We start from the raw sequence: 22,301 nt of genomic DNA, 5'->3' as shown, positions 1-22,301 counted from the left end.
CGTGTCCGGGCACCTAAACCTCTCCCCGCCGGACTGCATCGTGATGCGCCCCCCCACCCAAGTCTATGAAGCGCAACCTCACAAAAAACAAAATATACTACGTGACATAGGCATCGTATGTATAAATCACCTTAAACCTTCTCTTCCTCCTTTAACATGGAAAGGGAGTGGGGGTAATAAAACATGTCCCTACTGAGCCCCTGGCAGCTGACGCACACTCACCAAAAGAGGCCCTTATCCCCTTGACCTTCACCTCCAGAATCCTTAATAGCCCCACCCCTAAAAGCACATGACCAGTAACTACCTGAGAAGCCTATAGACTGCACCAACCTACCAAAAAAAGCTGGGTTTTCAGTTTTTTTTGGATTAGATTGTTATGTTATATAAATTTATAACGCGCACGGCTACTCATGAGTGTTCCGGCGCGAGACCAAACAGGGTAATGCACTGGGCTTCAGGTGAATAGATGAGTTTTCAATTTCTTCTTGAAAACAACTGGATCCTGGATGGTCCGAGGCAAGCGGGAAATGTAGGCTTAACGAAGCAGTATCCAGAAATAGTTCAGAGGAAACTAATGAATGAGGTAGACGAAGGGAGGATGAAGGTGTCCTTTCATGTATACCCAATGGGAGGTTGATTGTAAATCAAACAGCCGAAGATTAATACTCGGCCCTGTGTCTTTAAACAAAAATCAAACTTTCCTTCAAGTTATTTGGAAAAATTTGTATTTTTTGGCCAAGCAGAAGACTGCAAAGACTGCAAATACAATCAATTACAGTCAAAGAGGCATGAACTATAGACCGGTTTGTAACAGACAGTGTTACAGGCAGAATGCTAGACCAATTAGTCATATTTGATTTGCCTAGAAAAGAGACTCCTGCCCAGAAAACTTGGAAAGCCATTCCTCCAATTGCACAATCTGGGACCAACATGGAAACTCTAATATAGCCCTTTGCCAGACTCCCTTACTCAAGTATAGGAGGTAAAACAGGACAACGTTTTTCTCATTAAATAACCTTTGTAGGGAGGAAGGAATAGTGGGGGTTGCCCATCCTGATATATATATATATTTTTTTGAAAACCTTTATTTATAGAGAAGTGTACACCGCTATTTAGCCGAACATCCCGGGGGCACGGCAGCATATCGAAAGGCATATTATCATGGCATACATCGTTCACATTTCCCGATAAGTGAGGTTCAATTTTACCATTAAATCAGGATGACATCAATAACGTAAAAAGCTGCAATATAACGTAAAGAGACGTGGGTATCGGGTGCCTAACCGTAAGATATAGTCATACATCGGACGAACCAAATCAAAAGTTCCGCATATTGAGACGACCACAAAGAAGGTATGGGTCACATAACAGAGAATCAGGATATACGTGCATTCAAATATCACGAGCACCGAATAAACGCCCGCCCAAGTACACCAATAATGCAGCAACAGTTAAGGCATGAATCACAACAAATCAATGAAAACTCAGGGAATCATCCAATAGACCGATCCCACATCCGAAGAAAGGAAGAAAGAGAAAGGAAAACCAAAAGAGCGAAGGAAAAAGGCCATAGAAACACAAAAAAGAAAAATAATAAACCCCAACCCCCAACCCCCAACCCCCCACCCCGCACACCTGTAGATGGCTACGGCCTACCCCCCTAGCAGCGTGCCTGTCGCCCAGTAACTAAACCCGAAATATAGAAGAAAGAGGAGAAAGAATAGAGAGGAAAATAAAGATCCGAAATATAACAAGAAAAGAAGTAGAGAAGCGGAGGAGGAGAAAAGAGCGCTATACGAGCTCCCAGCCACCGATCCCCCCGAGCCCCACAATGTGAAACCGACAGAGAGCAGAAAAGGTAATGGGAAAAGGGAAGCATAGAGGTGGGCTATCGGAAAGGCTCTCGATGTCTCCCGCAGGCAAACTTCAGACCTCCCCCCCCCCCCGGTAGTCATCAAACTCAGGATTAATAACCAATGAACAGTCGAAAAAGCAAGTTATACAGTACCACAGGACTCTACACAGTATACACATTATAATGCGCGTCCCACTTTGTCATCAGCCAAGCAATCACCAGAAAGCACCGAGACATCCTCAGCCCTGGCCCGTGCGATCAATCGGACATGGTGAGTTCAGCTGGCCAGCCGCCATCTTAGGTAGTTTGGGAGACCATTGTAACCAGGGTAATCCGTTGGACTGCCTCTGAAAGCCAGTGGGAAGCAACAATGTACAGGCAAAGTCAATGTGGGAAAGTTCCACGTAGAACCGTAAGTCCCCAGTGCATGGTATCTGGCTTCGCAATATCGAGTCCGGAAGAAGAGGTAGGGTCACTCCATCGGTCCACAGCTGGAACACCAGAAGCAGCATTCGGAGCCGACTCTCCACCCACGGTGCAGGTCCAAAATCTCCGGGCACCCCCTTACCAGTAGTAAGCAGACCAGTGGCTATGGGGCAGTCCCGGCACTTCCACATTGCCATGTCCGTCGGAGCAATCAATACCCTTCGCTCGGGTGCAAGATGTGGCCCAGTGCCCTGCACTCGGAAACAATCCCGTACAGTGCGTCCCGCAGCACGAGTCATGGCGTCTAATTTTCTCCCCAGGTCGCAAGCGGTGTATTCCAGGGCGACACGCAGGGCATCAAGAGCAGCCATAACATCCTCGATCCCTGGCGTTGCCTCGCAGGCACGAGCCGCAGTACTCATTCTCACAGGTGGCTCTCCGGCCGGCCGTGATTCAGCAGACAGGACGTTACTCTCCAGAGCGTCCAGCCGGTCACCGTCTTGCGCACACCAACAAACAGTCGAGCCGCGACCAAAGGAGTGAATCGCTCCATTGCGTTGCCTACAGTAGCATGGAAGCAGACTCGACATGTGCCAGGACGGCCATCGCCAACGAGAGTCCTCAGCGCCCCGACATAGCTCACGTGATGCCCAAAATGTCTCCCACAACAGCATAGGGAGAAAGAAAGAATGTCCAAGCGGCACACGGGCAGAAAAAAGTCAAAGACGGGCACTCGGGTTCACGGTGTAATGCAAGCACTCGACCCGCTGAGGCAGCCGGATAATCGCGGCGAAGGTGATGAATTCAGTCAACACGTTCCGGCAGGCAGTCTCCACCCCGCAGCAGATGGCCACTGTGGCCACGTCAGAGGCCGGCCGTTCCACTCACGCAAAGCCCCGGTTCCATGTCTGCTTGGGGCCGAAGGTTGAACGAGGATATTTCTCCGGCGTTACAGCTGGGAGAAGTCTTGGGAGCGCACTACCGGAGGCAGCAACATTTCTCCGCAACAAAGTTACGGCTCGGGTGCAGGATAAGTAGCAGGATGAGTGTGCAGGATAAGACGGGCGGCGGAGCTGAGAGCCTAAGCGGCCATTTCGAGCGCTGACCTGGCTCCTCCAACTCGCCCATCCTGATATTTGATTCGAGGAGGAGCAATTTGCCTGTGATGATGGAGTTTTTTAATCAATATTAATATCCACTAAAGAGTAGTCCACAGAGGTTAACTCCTCAGGTATGAAATCATGGATAGACTGTCCTTCTAGCCAGGACAAATGTATCAACCTCAATTCTCACCTCCCTTTTTTGGGAACCATGTCTCTTTATACTTGTTCACATTTTATTTCAGCTTTGGTTATAGGCCTCCAGTTTTGAAATAGGAATTGAGAGTGGGTGAGGCATTGATCTCTTCCCGTTAAATGTCCGGGTTCTTCTTTTTTTCGCCTACAGTTTTGTATTTGTCAATTTGCTGCAGAACAGGAGGTCGGACAGTACTCCTACTACAGGAATACCATGTATATCCATTATCTAGTGGTTCACAATTAATAACATGCACTGATTATATCATGAGACAATTAACCATATTTAAGTATAATAAATCTATTTGGGCATCGCCGTGATTTTGTTACACATAGAAATCTGCGTGGTGTTTCATGAACATGGACAACGAGCAGCAAATTATACTGAGGGGTATTTAATAATTCTTCTAATAAGTCACACAGCTGTATAGATTTTCTATTCTCCTCAGTCAATGAAGATGGTAAAGCACATTGCATCGTATGTTGCCTGTCCCATGATTATTTCTGATGTGACAAAGCTACATTACACTACCTTACTCTGTGTACTGTAGACCTCAGCATCTTCATTAGCTTGCTCAATTGATTGAATGTCGACAAACCATATATGTTGCATATAATGTAAATGCTTGAACACACAGACACACACCTCTCCTTGTGACGACATATCACTGATCCTACCTGTTTTTCAGTGTATGATTATTCCTTTGCTCTATAAACCTTTAAAGCACCCTTTGAGCTTTCAACATGTAAGGTCAGAGTTTTCTTTTTCAGGAGAGAAGGACTACAAAAAGTTTAATTCCTTAAAATAAATGTACACTAGTATGTTAATCAATGTATAATATAAAATAATTGATATTTTACCAACCCTATGATCTAGAGGAAGTAACAACCAGTCCAAAATGTAGAATCCGGAGGGATTTAAACTTATGGAGAGGATTTACACCTAGTTTATCAAGAGTTAATGTAGCTGCAGTGGAGTTCCAGAGTAATCCCTAGAGATACTTCCAGCAGATTTTACTTTGGAATTTGGGGAAATCAGATCTCTGACAGGGTTAACCGCGCCTTCAAGCTTCTCATAAGCGCCCAAAGATTTATTAATTTGCATTCCCTGATCCCGTGCAGATAGAACTGGAGCGGATCAGCAGCAACTGGTGCCTTAAACAACTGCAACGAAAGATACAAATGTTTAGATAAGCAGTCATGAAAAAGCTTTACAAAAACACGACAAATACGTTCCCTTGTGGTTTCTTGATTAGTGAACCAAAATCATCGCACACCTTTTCAACATGTTTTGTATTTGACCTATCTGTTTGTGCCTACTTTTACATTTTAGTTATTGAAACCAGTTGGCATTCGTAATTGCCCTTAAATGAAGGTTAACTACATTACAATATTTTCAAATGGATTCTGTTTAAAAGCATGCAATGAGAGGGAAATCTGTAAGAAATATATTTTAAAAAGTTGGGCTATTTAATGGCAATTCCATTTGCGAGCCACACAACACACTCATTTACTTTTAATCTGGAGTTTAAAAACAATCAGTTGTGTTAACGATACGAGTACTGATATGTCATTTTGATAATGGACGAGTAAAACTGCAAATTCCATAAGGCTTAGGACAGTAGAAAAAAAATTACTATGACTGAACGAAAGCACCTTCATGACATTGTGCCACTTGACAGCTGTTACGCAGCAACAAGAGACGAAGGGTCTGATTTAAATGTTGACAGTAGGTGTTGTACCATCACCATGGCGTAGTACTTTACTCCTGACATGGGGACGGTACTCCGCCCGCCACATTTAGAGGTGTCTGCCAGTGCAGCGGACATTACTTTCACTACAGGAACCACCTTCACGGCAGTTCCTGTAAATGCAAAGAAAGTGTGCCCTGCTGACCTGCCAGCCTGATGGCAGCATACAGCGCACTTTCATTATCTTTTTTTAACCCCTTGTGGGCTCATGACGGCTCCAGGCCGTCATGAGCCACGGGCAGTGTGTGCTCATGATGGCGTGGAGCCATCATGCCGTCACCGCCCCTCCCACGCGGCACTAATTCCCCGCCTGTGCGGGTGAATTAATGAGCGGGCGTGGTCATGACGGAACCACGCCATCATGAGCACCGACGTGGAGCCGTCATGAGCACCGAAGCGCCGTGCTCACCCCTTAGCCCCCGTGCCGCGGCGTAATTCGCGGCGCAGGGAAGGGGTTAAAAATAAAATCCCATAGCGGGATTTATTTCTTTTTATGGGGGGAGGGAGCCAATAACTCCCTTGCTATAGGAGTGTTCTCTCATGTCGTTAGGGTCTCATTGAAAAGTTTATAATTTTATATTCCGCCACATTTAGGTGGCAGTTTATAAAAGTAAAAACTATCTATTTCCCTGTCCAGTCTAAATTGGGTGATACATGGTCTAACTTCCAATGGCCTTTGCTCTGTTGGGCCGTCAGAGGGGTATATCGGAACAGAGTAGTCTCCACCGTCTACATACTGAAGGTCCACCCGTCTATAAATTGGACCTTCAGGTTGGCGAAAAGTTGGAGTTGAGATGGAGTACCCTTTCTGCCAACATCTAAATCAGGCCCAAAGTCTGATGTGCCCTCTTAACTTTCCATTTGTCACAATGTTGTATGACGTGTTAAGTGTACAATGTTAAACGAAATTTGTTGAGGCAAGAATGTTTACATATTTAAGGGCTTGCATGTGGCTGTTGAGTGTCATTGATAAAAAAAATGAGCAGTCAAGGTTTCTTGACAAAGGGTATTCTGAAACTTGTTGTTTCACTTATTACCATTGAAAGCAAGCATTGCATATCTAATAGGGCTGGCATTGACTGTTAACCTTTTCGCTTTGCAAATGCTTATTTTGTTTGTGAATGTTTTTTGTATGAAAACAAGCAATTTAGCTAAATGCCAAAATGTATATTTTTTAATGGAAAAGCACATATTGCACAAGTAGTCCCTGGCACTCAATGGGACTACTTTTTGTGAAGATGTGCACATTGTGCAAGAGCAGAATGCCATAATTCATAGTGAGGAAACCAATGGCTGAAGTGGGCTGAACCTATACCCAGTCTACATTCTGTAGTGGGTTGAAGTAAAATAGGAATGAAACCACCACAGACACATTATCAAGAGGGCTGACATAAAGTATGTATGGTATATATGTTTTTTATTACAAACAAAAGGTTTTAGCTACTGCTAGACTGAAAAAGAACCAAAACAATTATCTTACAAAACCTTCTTGCACTTGGCTAAAACGTTAGAACTGATGGAAGGTGATGCACAGAAAATAGTGCTAAGAATTTGGAAACAAGATTCACGCAGGGATATCTCCACAGATTTATACTGCCACTAAAGTTTGATACCTGGTGCTGACCTCATTGTTTCTTTATAGCAGGCATTGCATGCATCGTATTTGCGGGTAATGTAATTTTATGCTGCTTGTAAAGTGCACACATGGAAATGAATGGCATGAGGCGCGGAGTAATGTGACTCCTGCTTGCTCACAGCTAGGCTATAATCGGTATCATGTTGTCAGTAATGCCTCTTTACAAGCAGGCTTTTTGTAAGTGTGTGTCAGTGACATCTGCTCCCTCTCCATAAACAGCACTGTCTCTAATGCACAGTGGCTTTAGAGGTTTACACCATCGTGCCGGACAGCTCAGGGGTCACCCAGAAGTTGTGTGTGAGTCTGTCCCTGTCCCTCTTAGGTGTGCTGCAAAGTTGCCTGGGTTTTTTAGCCTGGACCGCTAGAGAGATGGGTCAGAATGGGTCAGCATATTGATCTGCTGGGCAATGGTCATGTGAGCATCTCCAGACATCCCCAAACCTCAGTGCTCTGCTGTGGTTGCCTTCTCTGGCTCGTACCAGCCAGCGATTGCAGAAGAGAACAGTCTTGCTGCTCTTGCCATTCCATCTCCAACTCAAGGGTTTCTTGCAGAGTGACATCCTTTAGCAGGGAGTTTAAAGGAGTGTTTTGCCAGTCGTTCATAGACGGATAAAATGAGCCAAAGTCTGAGTACTCCTGGCAGGGTCAGCAGAAGGTTTTGATGTGGGCCAGCCACCCATCTCAGAATGGATAATGGGGCCGCTTCTCCTCAAAATCATAGGTGAAGCATTACCCGCCCATGTGCTACCACTAACATGTTCTACAGTTCATTAAGTTCAAATTAAAATAATCTCTTCCAATAATATCTTGAATACCAATATTAAAATTTATGGATAGCCATCAAGCTATATGTCATGTCTTCCCACTTTTAAGAAAAAAATCTATTGCAATCTTCAGCTGTATCAGAAGCGTCTAAAGTAGGTCTAGAGGTCATACTTCATGTGAATTTTTCTGGTTAAACATTCCCTATGTAGAAGAGTAAATCTAGCTAATATAAAGATCTTGAAAAATTGTAAGAGGCACTGCTTTGACAGTACAAGCCACCAAAGCTCTGGAATTCACCACCAGCCAACATTAGAAGCACCCAGGAGCATATACACTTCAGAAGACAGATCCAAACATGTCTATTTCCTAGGTAACTGTACCCCCACATCCCGTCAGCAGACACCAGAAAACAAGCACAATCCTCAACTTACAACCTACGTATTTCAAACAACTCAACCAGCAATCTGCTTTCGATATGAGGTAAGCTAAGAAGGGCTGATCTGTGGTTCTCCATGGCATTATATAGTTATGTACTTGCATATATAACAGTTATGGCCCACAATAATACTAAAAGCATAAAATGCAGTGGCCAGCAGCAAATTCTCACTTATACCTCTCAAATTCAGACATAACATGCTATAAGGGTTGTCCTTCACCAGCACTGTACAGCCAAAAAAACAGACATCATCAGGGTGGAATAACTGAAGAGATCTGTGACACATTGCTGGACAATTCAGAGGACTTTAATATAGTCCACCTCTGTAGGTCCCATATATTCATACAATCTGACTGCTTTTTTAGATCTCACAAAGACTCAGATATATATGATAGCAATAATGCCCATCACAAGAGCTCCCTCCACTTCTCACACCCTCCAACAATACCAGATCAAGACCACAACTATACACAAAATCTCAGATTGGAGAACCCAGTGCAGTAACCAACTGAGCAAATTATCTAATGAGAAATAGTATACCATAAAGGGACCTGCAGTGCTGTTCAAATCTGCCAGCTGACCAAACACCATAAAACTGTGCATCTAGCTCTCATACTCCATTATCCACCACACTGCTATTACATGCATCCCAGAACACGATTAACGGCACCTCAGCTATCATCACGTGCAACATGGAAACACTTCTCACAAAGAATAAAAACAAAGACAACAACCTTCCAACCTCACACCCTATACTGTATAGTCCACTACCCATGTAAGCAAGCACTTCAGCTCCCCACATAGGGGTAGTAAACACTATATAAATGCTGCATTAGAATAGAACACAATAAGTTAAAAGTACATTTAATGGATCCACAGATGGTGGGCAGTTAGGTGTGGTAATAAGGCTCAATTTAAAAATGCATGGTAATTTAAAAATAGGGTTATATTTATGACATTATTTGTTCATTCGGGATCAAAACCACAGCATGAGTGGATAATGTGAATTACATTTGTGGTACGTCACCAAAAGTTAGAACCATGGTGAGAGTGTCTCCAAAGGCTCTGGGCGAAAGAAGCCAGCCTGCAGGCTGCTCCAAACAGAGGTCAGAGAAAGGGAAGAGTAGAGGAGAAGACTGTGTATTTAGATTTCAGCTTTTTTCTCAATTTCTATTTTCTTATGTCGGTTTTAAATATAGCAATTTTTGCCTGACATTTTAGCCCTTTTCAAAAATGTTTACTTGTGTAAAGCAGGCTGAAGAGATAGGACAGTGCATAATGCCTTCAGTTTGTGACTGCTTTTAAAGACGTGAGGGACTGGTGTTAGTTGTGAATTTTCTTCCTAATTAGTATAGAGCAGTCTTAAACACAAGGACTTGTCTAAGAGGTGTAGGGAAGCTCAGTCATGTGCTTAGATCTACTGAGCACGAAACAAAGACCAGTCTTTTTAGGGATCTCCTGAGAAAGCGCATGCACTATCGCTTGCAAGACATTTTGTTTTCCTACAGGGGACTTGGAGCCCACCCATTGCTTACTAATGGTTGGCTTCAATGTCACTCTAATTTCCTTGCTTATCTTTTTTCAGTGTGTGCCTTATTTGCTTCCTGTTTGTCGCTCCCTTGGAGCGTGGCCCAAATACCTCTTCCTTTGCCCAATGAGTATCCTTCCACTGCATACACTCAGACTGAGGTACTTTTTTCTTGTTGTTTTCGCCATAGTCATTGCCTGCTGCTGTTGTTGCTTGTTCCTACATCGTTGTTGCTCTCCCGTTTCCCCCGCATCATAGATGGCTGCATCGTTGCTTGTCCATCTTTGCTAGAACTTCCTCCCCTCACTCCTCCCTTCTCCTGCATCATTGCTTACCCTTTCCTTGTTGCTTCCAATCACTCCATTCCCTGTTGATGTTTGCCACGTCCCACCAGCCCCCTTCCCAATTGTTGCTTGCCCCGTCCCACCCATCCGCCTTCCCCCATTGCTGTTTTCCCCACCCACACTCGGCACAAGAAAAGCATTTGCAAATTAAATTGGTCTTGCATGCGCAAGAGTTGTAGACCTTGACCCTTGACAATGTTTTGTTTAGCCATACTGTACTGCAGAGCGGCTGAAAGTAAAGGGAAACAAGCATTTACAATGCAATGGTTTTGCCTTTGGAAAAGTTAGAGCTATTGGCATTGTAAATGACAAAATTTGTATTTATGTGTTGGTTTTGAAAACAGATAAATAAATGGCATTGTCATTTACATTGCCATTAGCTTAATCTCTGCAGTCCCTAGCACTCCATAGCACTCCCTAGTCACTCTGCACTCCCTAGCCCTCCCTAGTCACTCTGCACTCTCTAGCACTCCCTAGTCACTCTGCACTCCCTAGCACTCCCTAGCCCTCCCTAGTCACTCTGCACTCCCTAGCACTCTGCACTTCCTAGCACTCCCTAGTCACTCCCTAGCACTCCCTAGTCACTCTGCACTCCCTCGTACTCCCTCGCACTCCCTAGCACTCTGCACTCCCTTGCACTCTGCACTCCCTTGCACTCTGCACTCCCTAGCAGTCCCTAGTCACTCTGCACTCCCTAGCACTCCCTAGTTACTCTGCACTCCCTAGCACTCCCTAGCATTCTGCAGTCACTCTGCACTCCCTAGCACTACCTAGCACTCTGCAGTCACTCTGCACTCCCTAGCACTCCCTAGCAGTTGGGTACAGGTGCTTTCAGTCGGCTATGGTGAGGTGTCTGTCAGATTTCACTTGGGATTTTTGCATGCATACACAGACAAAAACACAAATTCTCATCTCAGTTTTGAAAGCCCTAAAATGATTTGGTTATTTTACAAAATATTATTTCCCCTTACTTAGTCCCCCTACCGACCAGCATCCATCTCTCTTTCCACTGCCCCTAATGCCACTCTTTGAGTCCTGCCATCATGTAATATATTTTAACATTATATGCCAGCGTGATTATGGGGAAATCTGAAGCTCACCCACTCCCCCTAATCTTACTAATCAAGCAACACCTCTGTCAATGAAGGCTAACACGTGGTTCACACAAAAATAACCAAGCGAGAATTACTACTCTGAGGCAGAGCTAAAGTGCGTTCTATATACATTTTAGTGAATTTGTAACAAAAGGTCTGTAAAACAAAGAGATGTGTCTTTGACCAGACCAAAAACATGATACTCATGGCACCTTGTTGTTTTGTCCACTAGAAGATAGAAAGATTTTAAAAATGCAAATAAGGAGGGGGATTGCTTGTGTGGTAATGGAGCATAGATTGAGATGCAAAGTCGTACTAGCGGCCACTCTTTCCTCTAGCAGAGGCAGCAAGCGGTTCAGGTGGTGCATACTACGATATGGTGCGTTGCTTTAGGTTGTGCAGCAGGTGAAGAGGCTGAGGCACGGGTCCCAGAGGTTCTCACCTAACTCTACCCTTTTGCGTATTTCACCGGTCAGACATTTCCTTCCTTGCATAAAGGCCTCTTACTAGGTTACCGCACGAGGCCTGCGGAATACAAGATGTAGAGCAGGGATTTAAGTGTGATGAAAAACTGGGGAGTATCTCAAAGGGGCGTGGCCTATGGAATTAAAGGCGCGGCTTAAACACCCCTAAACTAAAAATCTGTGCTTAGCATAATGGACCGCTGGACTGATATTTTGCTGTTTCGGTCATTTCATGCAGATCACGAGTGCAATAACAGTGAAATGTGCAAATACGCTAAAGGATTGGCTCCAGGCTTCTGCCTCAGGAGTCTCTAATGCTCATGATGGATTCACCTGCAGTTGACTGTTGTTTGTGTACACCTGAAAGACACTCGGAAGTCCCACATGATGGGTGCAATTCCAGACTGCATTCATCCTTTTGGAGGCCTTGTGGGTCTTCAGAGCCCTCCTCTTGGTTTAGCGCAGTGTAATTTCATATGGATGGACACCCCTGACCTCTGTTACGAGGGAGATCAGGGCCATTTCCGACCAGGACGTGTGCAGTGTGTGTCTGCATTTCCCTACATAGTGGCATACCCTGATAGTCCCCACCCACGACTTTCCATATGATTTCCTAAAAGGCACAGAGGGAAGTAGGGGGTCAGGCATATTAATTCAGCATCATCTCATAATGGAACACATACAGTACCTCCTGCAGGGGGCTCAGACTCCTAATATGATTCAATGATCTGCTACATTGAGATGAGGTCATGTACCCATTAAAATGAAAGAAAACATTCTTTCAAATATTCAGGGCCAGCAAGAGTGGATGCACATTTCCACAGAAGGCGTTCATTTTGCCCCTTTGATAATATTATTTTTTGTTTTTATTGGGTTTTATGTTAAAAAAACAGAACAAAGAGAAAAAAAGAACAGTCACAGCATCTCTTTGCATCACAAATGATAATCATGTATACATAGCATCAATAAGGGAGTTGAAGACACGAGGATTGTCAGATCCTGTATCTCTCTGGTTACACAGGAACAGAGATGCTAATTCCCAACTCCACTCAAAACAGCAACCCAGAGCTTGAGGTCACAAGTCTCTAGTGAGGCTATTCTAAGGGAAGGGGGATATTGGATAAAATAACAAAGAGAAAAAGAGAGAAGAGGCCGTCCTGATGGGTTCCTCGTCAGTCCGTCCAGCAGACTTCTATTTACTCGAGATAACCTGTGGGGAAATGAGTTAGAAAATCATGAGTTCCTTACTACACTACACTACCTATTTCTAGAGTTTATCTGTACCTTCGCTTACCCTAAGCCTTCAGAACTCTGCCTCTCTTCTATTCTTTTTCTTAACGATTTTTCTTTTGTGACATCTTATATGGTATAGGTTCTAGGTCGAGATGTCGGTCTGTAAGGTTAACATATTGTTTAGTTACACAAACTATTTATTTGGTTCTTCCCCTGAAACCCTTCCCTATTTATTTCACTTACGTTCTCATGTTCTTGCGAACCTTTCTTTAATTGGTATTCCCTGTTTATTGCTGTGTCTTTGTTTGGATGCTTGATGCCTTTTTTTTCTTTCCTTGTGCTCTGTTTTTAATATACATATATTTTTATCCTTTTCCTGTAGGTTGACTAGAGGATTCGCTTAGGATGTCTAGCTGAAGAGAACCCTCAACACGGTAAGTTATATTTCCTTGCTCATTAATCTTTATGCTAAACTGAGACTTGACCTTTACTAGGTAGTTCTAGAAAACGTTATCTTTTTTAAACGTTGTAGTGCGTTTCATATGCAGACTCTGACTGGAAATAAATACAACTTTTAATTCACGTTCTGTAAAGCGTTTTACTCTGATATCTCCTCTGACGCTGGGTATTATTCCTGACTGACTCTGACTAAGAAAACATTACATTCCCTTTTTCTGATGACTCTCATGTATAACGATTCTTCAATCACGCATTAAACTTTTCATTGACTTCTGTTTTTTCTGGGATTGTCACTTAGCTTATTGTTCCGCTTAATCTCCTCCTCAAAAGACCGTCAGCCGACTTGTCTTCTCACGGGCTTCAAAACTGCTCTGGAATTCCGCTTCGTTTTTTCTCTCACGGAGGATTGCGCCTGATGCCAACTACGCTAATTCCTTTTGTTTCTTCCTGCCACTAAAACTATAATCACATGAGCTGTAACTTCTGACTAAAACTCTGGAACGCGGTAAACACTGCTGTCTCGGTTGGAATCCTGGTGAAGTGCGCGGCTTGACAGCTGCGCGCGCCTCACCTAGAGTACAGTAGAGCGGCAACTGGACTAGAATGCTAACCTCGACCTGACTCTGGCGGCCTATTCAGGCGCCATCTTCGAGTCAGATCGGACCAATTCAATTTAATGCAGCCCCTCTGGCCAAGGTTAGGTCTTCCTTGCCCAGTCGCCACTACTTGTATTTGTGGAGTCCTGACAGTACCCTCCAACAAGGTAGACTCTCCCTTCCGAGGCTTTGTCGGGAATTGTTGATGGAATATTTTGGTCAGTCTTGGTGCATGCACATCTTCTTCTCGTTCCCAAGACCTCTCCTCAGGTCCATAACCCTTCCAGTCCACGAGATAATATAGTTTCCCTTTTAGTCTTTTTGAATCGAGAATTTCCTTGACTTCGAACTCGGCACCTGTCTCGAATTGCAGAGGTTTTGGTGGCAACTCTTTTCGCAAACCCTCTGGGGCCTTCTTTAGTAGAGATATGTGAAAAACTGGATGGATCTTCAGCCTTGATGGCAGCTGGAGTCGATAAGTCACTGGGTTCACTTTTCCTTCTACTCTGTATGGCCCTATAAACCTTGGTTGAAATTTCCGATTGCCTTTGAGTCTCAAATTCTTAGTACTTAACCAAACCTTGTCCCCTATTTCTAACTGAGGCCCAACGCGTCTCTTTCTGTCTGCATAAACCTTATACTTTTCTTTGGCCTTTTGGAGATTTTCTGTTGCACTCAGATGCACCTGTTCTAGTTGTGTAACTATCTCCTCAACTGCTGGGACTGAGATATCAATTTGGCCTAGAGTTGAATTTGGATGTCTTCCGTAATTCATAAAAAACGGGGAAAACCCAGTTGATACATTTTTTGCATTATTGTGAGCAAACTCTGCTGCCCACAAATAATCTGACCAATTTCCTTCTTGTTTCAAAAGAAACAATCTCAAATACTGTTCTAGTTCTTGGTTCACCCTCTCTGTCTGACCATCAGTCTCTGGGTGATAGCTGGTGGAAAAACGGACTTCTGTGCCTAACCCTTCCATGAATGACTTCCAAAAATGAGAAATGAACTGTGGGCCCCTGTCAGTTATTACCACCTTTGGAATTCCGTGGATCTTAACAATCTGGGCGCTGAAATGAGCCGCCAACTGCTTCGCTGTCGGCACTCCTTTCAGAGCGGTAAAATGAACCATCTTTGAAAAGGAATCCACCACTACTAGTATAGTGTTAAAACCCTGACTAAGAGGCAAATCTGTGATGAGATCTAGGGTAACTGTGTGCCAGGGATAGGGTGGAGTTGGCAAAGGCATAAGTAGCCCTTTTGGAGCCTGTCTTTCTGATTTTCCCTGAGCGCATATCTCACAAGTTTTGACGTATTGCTCTATGTCTTTTGACATTTCTGGCCACCAATAATGACGCTGGATCAAGTCCTTGGTCTTTGCCTCGCCTTTATGTCCAGCCAATTTTGCATCATGACATTCCTTCATTATCTGTTCTTGTAGTTCTTTGGTTGGAATATACAGAGCCCCTTGGTAATACGGCAATCGATGATGAATTTCTCCTCCTTCCTTTTTCGCCCAATCCTTCATGGCTCTGTCATCCATTGTCTTCAAAATACCGCTCTCCAAATTTATTGAAGTAGTAGCTCCGATGATTCTTTCTTTTGGAATTATTGACTGGTCTCTTATCGGGGTTTTATGATTTTCTGTGTCAATTCTGGAGAGTGCATCAGCTTTTCCATTCTGGGCTCCTGGTCGATAGGTGATGATGAAGTCGTATTCAGCAAAATACAGTGACCATCGTAGTTGTCTGGGGGTTAGTGTTCTAGCTGTCTTCAGGAATTTCAAATTTCTATGATCTGTATACACTGTGACTTGGTGTTGTGCCCCCATCAGGTGATGTCTCCAATCCTTAAAAGCGTCTTTTATCGCCAATAACTCTTTTTCTGTGATCGTATAGTTGACTTCGGCCGGGTTCAATTTCCTGGACCTATAAGCCACTGGATGTAATTGCCCTGTGATTTTGCTTCTCTGTGATAGGACCCCTCCAACAGCCTGGTCTGATGCATCTGTCTCCACGTAAAAAGGCTCAGCTGGGTCTGCATGTTGTAGGATTGGTACAGACGTGAAACTCTCCTTTAAGGATTGAAAAGCCTCTTCTGCCACAGTGGTCCATTCAAATTTGGTGCCTTTCTTTAACAGCCTAGTGAGTGGCAAGATCTTATGTGAGAACTCACTAATGAATCTCCGATAGAAGTTTGCAAATCCAATAAAACTTTGCACCTCTTTCACGCTCTCTGGGGATTTCCAGTTGATTACTGCTTCGATTTTCTTCTGGTCCATTAGTATCCCTGTAGGAGAAATTACGAAACCTAGGAATTCGACTTGGGATACACCGAAAGCACATTTTTCTAGCTTGACAAACAGTCTGTTTTCTCGCAGTTTTTGCAAGACCCCTCTGACCTGATCCTGATGACTTCCTTCGTCCCCAGAGTAAATAAGGATATCGTCGATGTACACGATGGCACACTGATCGATGAACTCCTTCAGCACATCGTTTATGAAGTGCTGAAAGGCAGCTGGAGCGTTGCATAAGCCATAGGGCATAACCTGATATTCAAACAGACCGAACCTTGTCCGAAAAGCCGTTTTCCATTCGTCTCCTTCTTTCATTCTCACCAGATGATAGGCCCCTCTCAAATCCAATTTCGTGTAGATTTTTGCTCCCTTTACTTGATCGAGCAGCACCGATATCAACGGTAGAGGATAGCGGTTTTTTTTTTTCGTGATCTTATTAATCGCTCTGTAGTCAATGCAAGTCCTCAGGTCTCCTTCCTTCTTAGGCACGAAAAACAGAGGGGAGGAGACGGGGGACTGCGAAGGACGGATGAAACCATTCGCTAAGTACTTATCCAAGTACTCTCTTAGGTGGCGATGTTCCTTCTCTGTAAGCGCATACACACGACTACAGGGCAGATTTGAACCTGGTTCCAGCTCGATCTTACAATCATAAGGGCGGTGCGGTGGTAGCTGTTCCGCTTCTACTTCATTGAAGACATCTTCAAACTCTTGGTATTCCTCTGGTATTTCTTGTGTTTGGATAGCACAGATTGATCTTTCGATTTGACATAATAAATGTGCAGGATTTTCCTCTGGTTCTGTCCTGGATTTTCCAAAACAATTCTCTAAGCAGTAACTCGACTCCATCTCCACGGTTCTTGTACTCCAGTTAATGCTCGGGTTATGTTCGGTGAGCCATGGGAGTCCTAGAATTAATTGAAATTGGGGGGCATCAATTAAATTAAACTGAATTTTCTCCTTATGCCCTTCATTCGAAATCAACTGTATTAACTCTGTGTGACTGACTATTGGGCCTGAAGATAAATTGGTGCCGTCCACTGCTCTGACCGGTTCACTTCTCGATTTCTGGATGGCCTTGATTCCCACTCTGCTCGCAAATTTCAGATCGCAAAAGTTTCCGGTGGCTCCTGAGTCAATCATTACTGAGACCTCCATCAATGTTACTTGTCGGAACCTGATTTCCATGGATAGAATTAAATGGGGAGCCGCTGATTGTAGAGTATTTGCCACTCGGTGTTCTCCTGGAGTTTGATCTAAAACCGCATCCACCTGTCCAACTCCTCCAACAGATGGTGCTGCTAGTTTTCCTTCGGCTTGAAGTTTACCTTGGGTTTCTTCGGACAGTTTCGTACAAAATGGCCTCCGGATCCGCAATACATACAAAGATTGCTGGTTCTTCGTTTTTCTTTTTCCTCCTTGGTGAGAGGACCACGGATCGTTCCAATCTGCATTGGTTCAACACCCTGTGGTGTGTCATAACTCCGACCTCCTTCCGATCTTACTCGGTCAAACCTTGGCGCCACTACTCGGTAATCTTTCTTCCTTTCTCCTTTTCTTTCCCCTTGACGGAAGTCGATTTCTAGAACTAAGTCTACTAGCGCAGAGATCTCCGTGGGTCGGTTTGGTATTCCTGCCAGAACGTCTTTCAGTTCGTCCCTCAAACCACGATAAAAGACCGCTGCTCTCTTGCTCTCTGGCCAGTTCGTCTCCACCACAAGCTTGTTGAATTGAGCTAGATACGAAACCACATCACGATTCCCTTGTCGCAAATCTAATAGTTCGTTGTCGACTGCTTGAGATATTCGCCGTCTGTCAAATATACGAAGGAACTCTTCCTTGAAGTTCTCATAATCTCTCAGTATTGGATCGTTCTTCGTTATCAAAGGCAAAGACCAAGAAGCTGCATCCCCACTCAAATACGACAAAACAAAAGCTACTCGTGACTGCGCGTCAGGGAAAATAGATGGACGACACAAGAAATGTAATGAGCATTGGGTGATGAATATCTGGGCCTTTTGTGGATCCCCACTAAAGCGTTCGGGAGCTGCTAAAGGAATGACGGGTGATAATGAGTGGATCACTTGAGTTGTTGTTCTGCTTGTCCCTTCTACCATTGGGGTTTGAGCACCTGGACTTGACCCAAAAGGTTGTCTAACCCTTTGTGCCAATTCCGCGGTCTCTTTCCTTGAATTCACTATTTCTAGCCTAAGATTCTGATTCTCCTCTCTAACTGCGCTCAACTCCTTTTGTATAGTATCCAGGATTGTTCCTAACCCCTGCAAATCTATTTCCCCTGCCATCTCTGTTCGGGTGTAAATTGCAACTTGGGCACTTCACTCTGTCAGATCCTGTATCTCTCTGGTTACACAGGAACAGAGATGCTAATTCCCAACTCCACTCAAAACAGCAACCCAGAGCTTGAGGTCACAAGTCTCTAGTGAGGCTATTCTAAGGGAAGGGGGATATTGGATAAAATAACAAAGAGAAAAAGAGAGAAGAGGCCGTCCTGATGGGTTCCTCGTCAGTCCGTCCAGCAGACTTCTATTTACTCGAGATAACCTGTGGGGAAATGAGTTAGAAAATCATGAGTTCCTTACTACACTACACTACCTATTTCTAGAGTTTATCTGTACCTTCGCTTACCCTAAGCCTTCAGAACTCTGCCTCTCTTCTATTCTTTTTCTTAACGATTTTTCTTTTGTGACATCTTATATGGTATAGGTTCTAGGTCGAGATGTCGGTCTGTAAGGTTAACATATTGTTTAGTTACACAAACTATTTATTTGGTTCTTCCCCTGAAACCCTTCCCTATTTATTTCACTTACGTTCTCATGTTCTTGCGAACCTTTCTTTAATTGGTATTCCCTGTTTATTGCTGTGTCTTTGTTTGGATGCTTGATGCCTTTTTTTTCTTTCCTTGTGCTCTGTTTTTAATATACATATATTTTTATCCTTTTCCTGTAGGTTGACTAGAGGATTCGCTTAGGATGTCTAGCTGAAGAGAACCCTCAACACGGTAAGTTATATTTCCTTGCTCATTAATCTTTATGCTAAACTGAGACTTGACCTTTACTAGGTAGTTCTAGAAAACGTTATCTTTTTTAAACGTTGTAGTGCGTTTCATATGCAGACTCTGACTGGAAATAAATACAACTTTTAATTCACGTTCTGTAAAGCGTTTTACTCTGATATCTCCTCTGACGCTGGGTATTATTCCTGACTGACTCTGACTAAGAAAACATTACATTCCCTTTTTCTGATGACTCTCATGTATAACGATTCTTCAATCACGCATTAAACTTTTCATTGACTTCTGTTTTTTCTGGGATTGTCACTTAGCTTATTGTTCCGCTTAATCTCCTCCTCAAAAGACCGTCAGCCGACTTGTCTTCTCACGGGCTTCAAAACTGCTCTGGAATTCCGCTTCGTTTTTTCTCTCACGGAGGGTTGCGCCTGATGCCAACTACGCTAATTCCTTTCGTTTCTTCCTGCCACTAAAACTATAATCACATGAGCTGTAACTTCTGACTAAAACTCTGGAACGCGGTAAACACTGCTGTCTCGGTTGGAATCCTGGTGAAGTGCGCGGCTTGACAGCTGCGCGCGCCTCACCTAGAGTACAGTAGAGCGGCAACTGGACTAGAATGCTAACCTCGACCTGACTCTGGCGGCCTATTCAGGCGCCATCTTCGAGTCAGATCGGACCAATTCAATTTAATGCAGCCCCTCTGGCCAAGGTTAGGTCTTCCCTGCCCAGTCGCCACTACTTGTATTTGTGGAGTCCTGACAAGGATAGACAGAACCAACATATCAGGATACATCCTTCTGTGAGCATGCTGGATGAAGTGAAGAGGCAGCCTCAGCAGATCGCAGCAGATTGGAAAGAAACGACTTGCTGGGGATTAATTGGCATAGGGAGGCCTCAAATTTGCATTTGGCTTCCTGAGAATGTGTAATCAGTACATGACATGAATGTGGAATTTAAGACGGAAACCGAATGACCAATATCAGCTCTGAGACTCTGGTTACACAGTGAGGAGGAACATCTTCGGTGGCGCATGAGGAAATGTTGGGAGGGCCGCTCTTGTCGCCAAGCGCAGTTTATGATAAATGTAAAGTGACAAGTGGAGTGGCATGCCGGCAGCACTGGAGATCCTGCAGTGAGATAAAGGTGCCATCATCAAAGAATCGCTGATTATCGTCAGCCACATTGTACGCGACAGCCTCTTTACTGCTATTTCGCTAGTGGTGGGGAGCATGGGATTGTGAGTGAGGGTCAGCAAAGGTGAGTACGACATACACAGATCAAGCAGTTTTGCCAATTTCCACCATGCCCGACAAGTTGAGGCAACCCCATCAACATCGCCTTTCATCTCCTGTGGTGAAGCGGTTACTCCCGGCAGGAGCAATGGCCTGCGAGCAATGGATAGTTCGACTCTAGCATGTGGCACAGTCACCCGAGATGTGGCCGAACATTTCAAATAGTGTGCCTGTGCAATTAAATAATAGATATAAAAATGTGGCATAGCGAGTCCACCTGCCTCTAGAGGGCTCACAAAAAAATACAGAAACGGCAAGGCAAATTGATGGACACGGACAGCGAGAGGGGGGGTGGGAACGGGCACACATGGACAGCGGGAGGGCGGGAACTGTCACACACGGACAGCGGGAGGGGGGTGGGAACGGGCACACATGGACAGCGGGGGGGCGGGAACGGGCACACGCGGACAGCGGGAGGAGGGTGGGAACGGGCACACATGGACAGCGGGAGGGGGGGCGGGAACGGGCACACATGGACAGCGGGAGGGGGGGCGGGAACAGGCACACATGGACAGCGGGAGGGGGGTCGGTAACGGGCACACGGACAGCGGGAGGGGGGGCGGGGTAAGACAGGACAGCAAGCACTCACCAAGGACGACTTCTTCCGGCGGCGGTCGGCGGAATGACCAAAAAAAACCTCCCAAAAAAATAAAAAAACACGCCCACAGCCGCATGATGTAGCGAAAAGCCTAAAAATTGCCGGAACGCCCACGAATCTGCTCGCAGAATGACGAGCAGATCTCTGTTCCAATGGCTAGCCTCCATTTATGGAGCTAGCCAATGGAACAGAGGGGCGGTGACCAAGCCACACATACTGTAAACATAAGATTTCGCCTGTGCCGAATAGCTGCGCGGTGCGCAGCTTTCGACGAGGCGAAACCTAAAAAGCGCTATGATTTGGTCAGCATTAACCGTGCCATCATTTTTTTTTTTTTTAAACTTACAGCCTTGTTGCACACCAGTTGTGCTGCTCTACAACGTCTAAAATAGCAGTGACAAAGCCAAGAGATTTTGCATAGGTGAGGCCTATTGGCCTGGCCAATGATTGTTTTAAAAAGTTACACTACTAATATAGTGGGAAACGATGCACTACAAATATACTAGATTCGACTTCCTTAAGTACATTTTTCCTCTTAGAGGAATGCTATCAGTGCCTAAAAAATTAGAGGTATTCTATATTGTGCTGTAAGAGGGGGAACATCCATTACGACGCGGTGTTTACACCGCACTGCCATTACAACGCTGGTTTTACAACGCAAGTCGTTACCACGACTTGCACTGGAGGGCACTCTAGGCTAAGGAATAGTAGATTTACTATTCCAACACCTTCCCTACTGTACGTAGGCTGGTGTTGGAATAGTAAATCTTACTATTCCTAAGTCCAGCACCCTACAGCGCAAGTCGTGGTAACACCTTGCGTTGTAATACCAGGGTTGTAATGGTAGTGCGGTGTAAGCACCGCGTAGTATTGACATACAACCCTGTAAGAGAAGGTATATATCCACATCGCCCTAAAAAACAACACATATTGCAAATAGAAAGAAGGCATGCTACTCACGATTAACTATTACCTAAAGTTGTGTGTCCGATAGCGATGCTGAGCAATGGCAATGCTGTGGTAACCCTCCATATGTCCTTGTGAAGCAGCAGAGGGAATGTGAGAGAACCTCATAAAACCACGTCGATCAGCAGGCAGCAGCAGCAGAAGAGAGATTCGGAAACACAGGAACACCAGCAGGGCAACCCACTCCGGGACAGGGTAGCACCGAAAGGCCTCTGTACAGGTGCGGCCGGCATTGC

At 44.7% G+C, this 22,301-nt stretch overlaps 1 protein-coding gene across 1 annotated transcript in view; it reads right to left on the bottom strand.

The window, feature by feature from the left end:
- Nucleotides 1-4,441: 4,441 nt before the first annotated feature.
- Nucleotides 4,442-22,301, bottom strand: part of LOC144754657 (dual specificity protein phosphatase 13B-like) — a 130,735-nt gene continuing 112,875 nt past the window's right edge. Inside the window, exon 5 of the mRNA XM_078642732.1 lies at nucleotides 4,442-4,740. Within this exon, the coding sequence (XP_078498858.1) occupies nucleotides 4,612-4,740 (129 nt within the window). The 3' untranslated portion in view covers nucleotides 4,442-4,611. The remainder of the gene's footprint in view (nucleotides 4,741-22,301) is intronic.

Source organism: Lissotriton helveticus, chromosome 5_1, assembly GCF_964261635.1.
Source record: "Lissotriton helveticus chromosome 5_1, aLisHel1.1, whole genome shotgun sequence".
Taxonomy (NCBI): domain Eukaryota; kingdom Metazoa; phylum Chordata; class Amphibia; order Caudata; family Salamandridae; genus Lissotriton; species Lissotriton helveticus.
The sequence above is the reverse complement of the archived record's forward strand: the minus strand, read 5'-3'. Positions and strand labels throughout refer to the sequence as shown.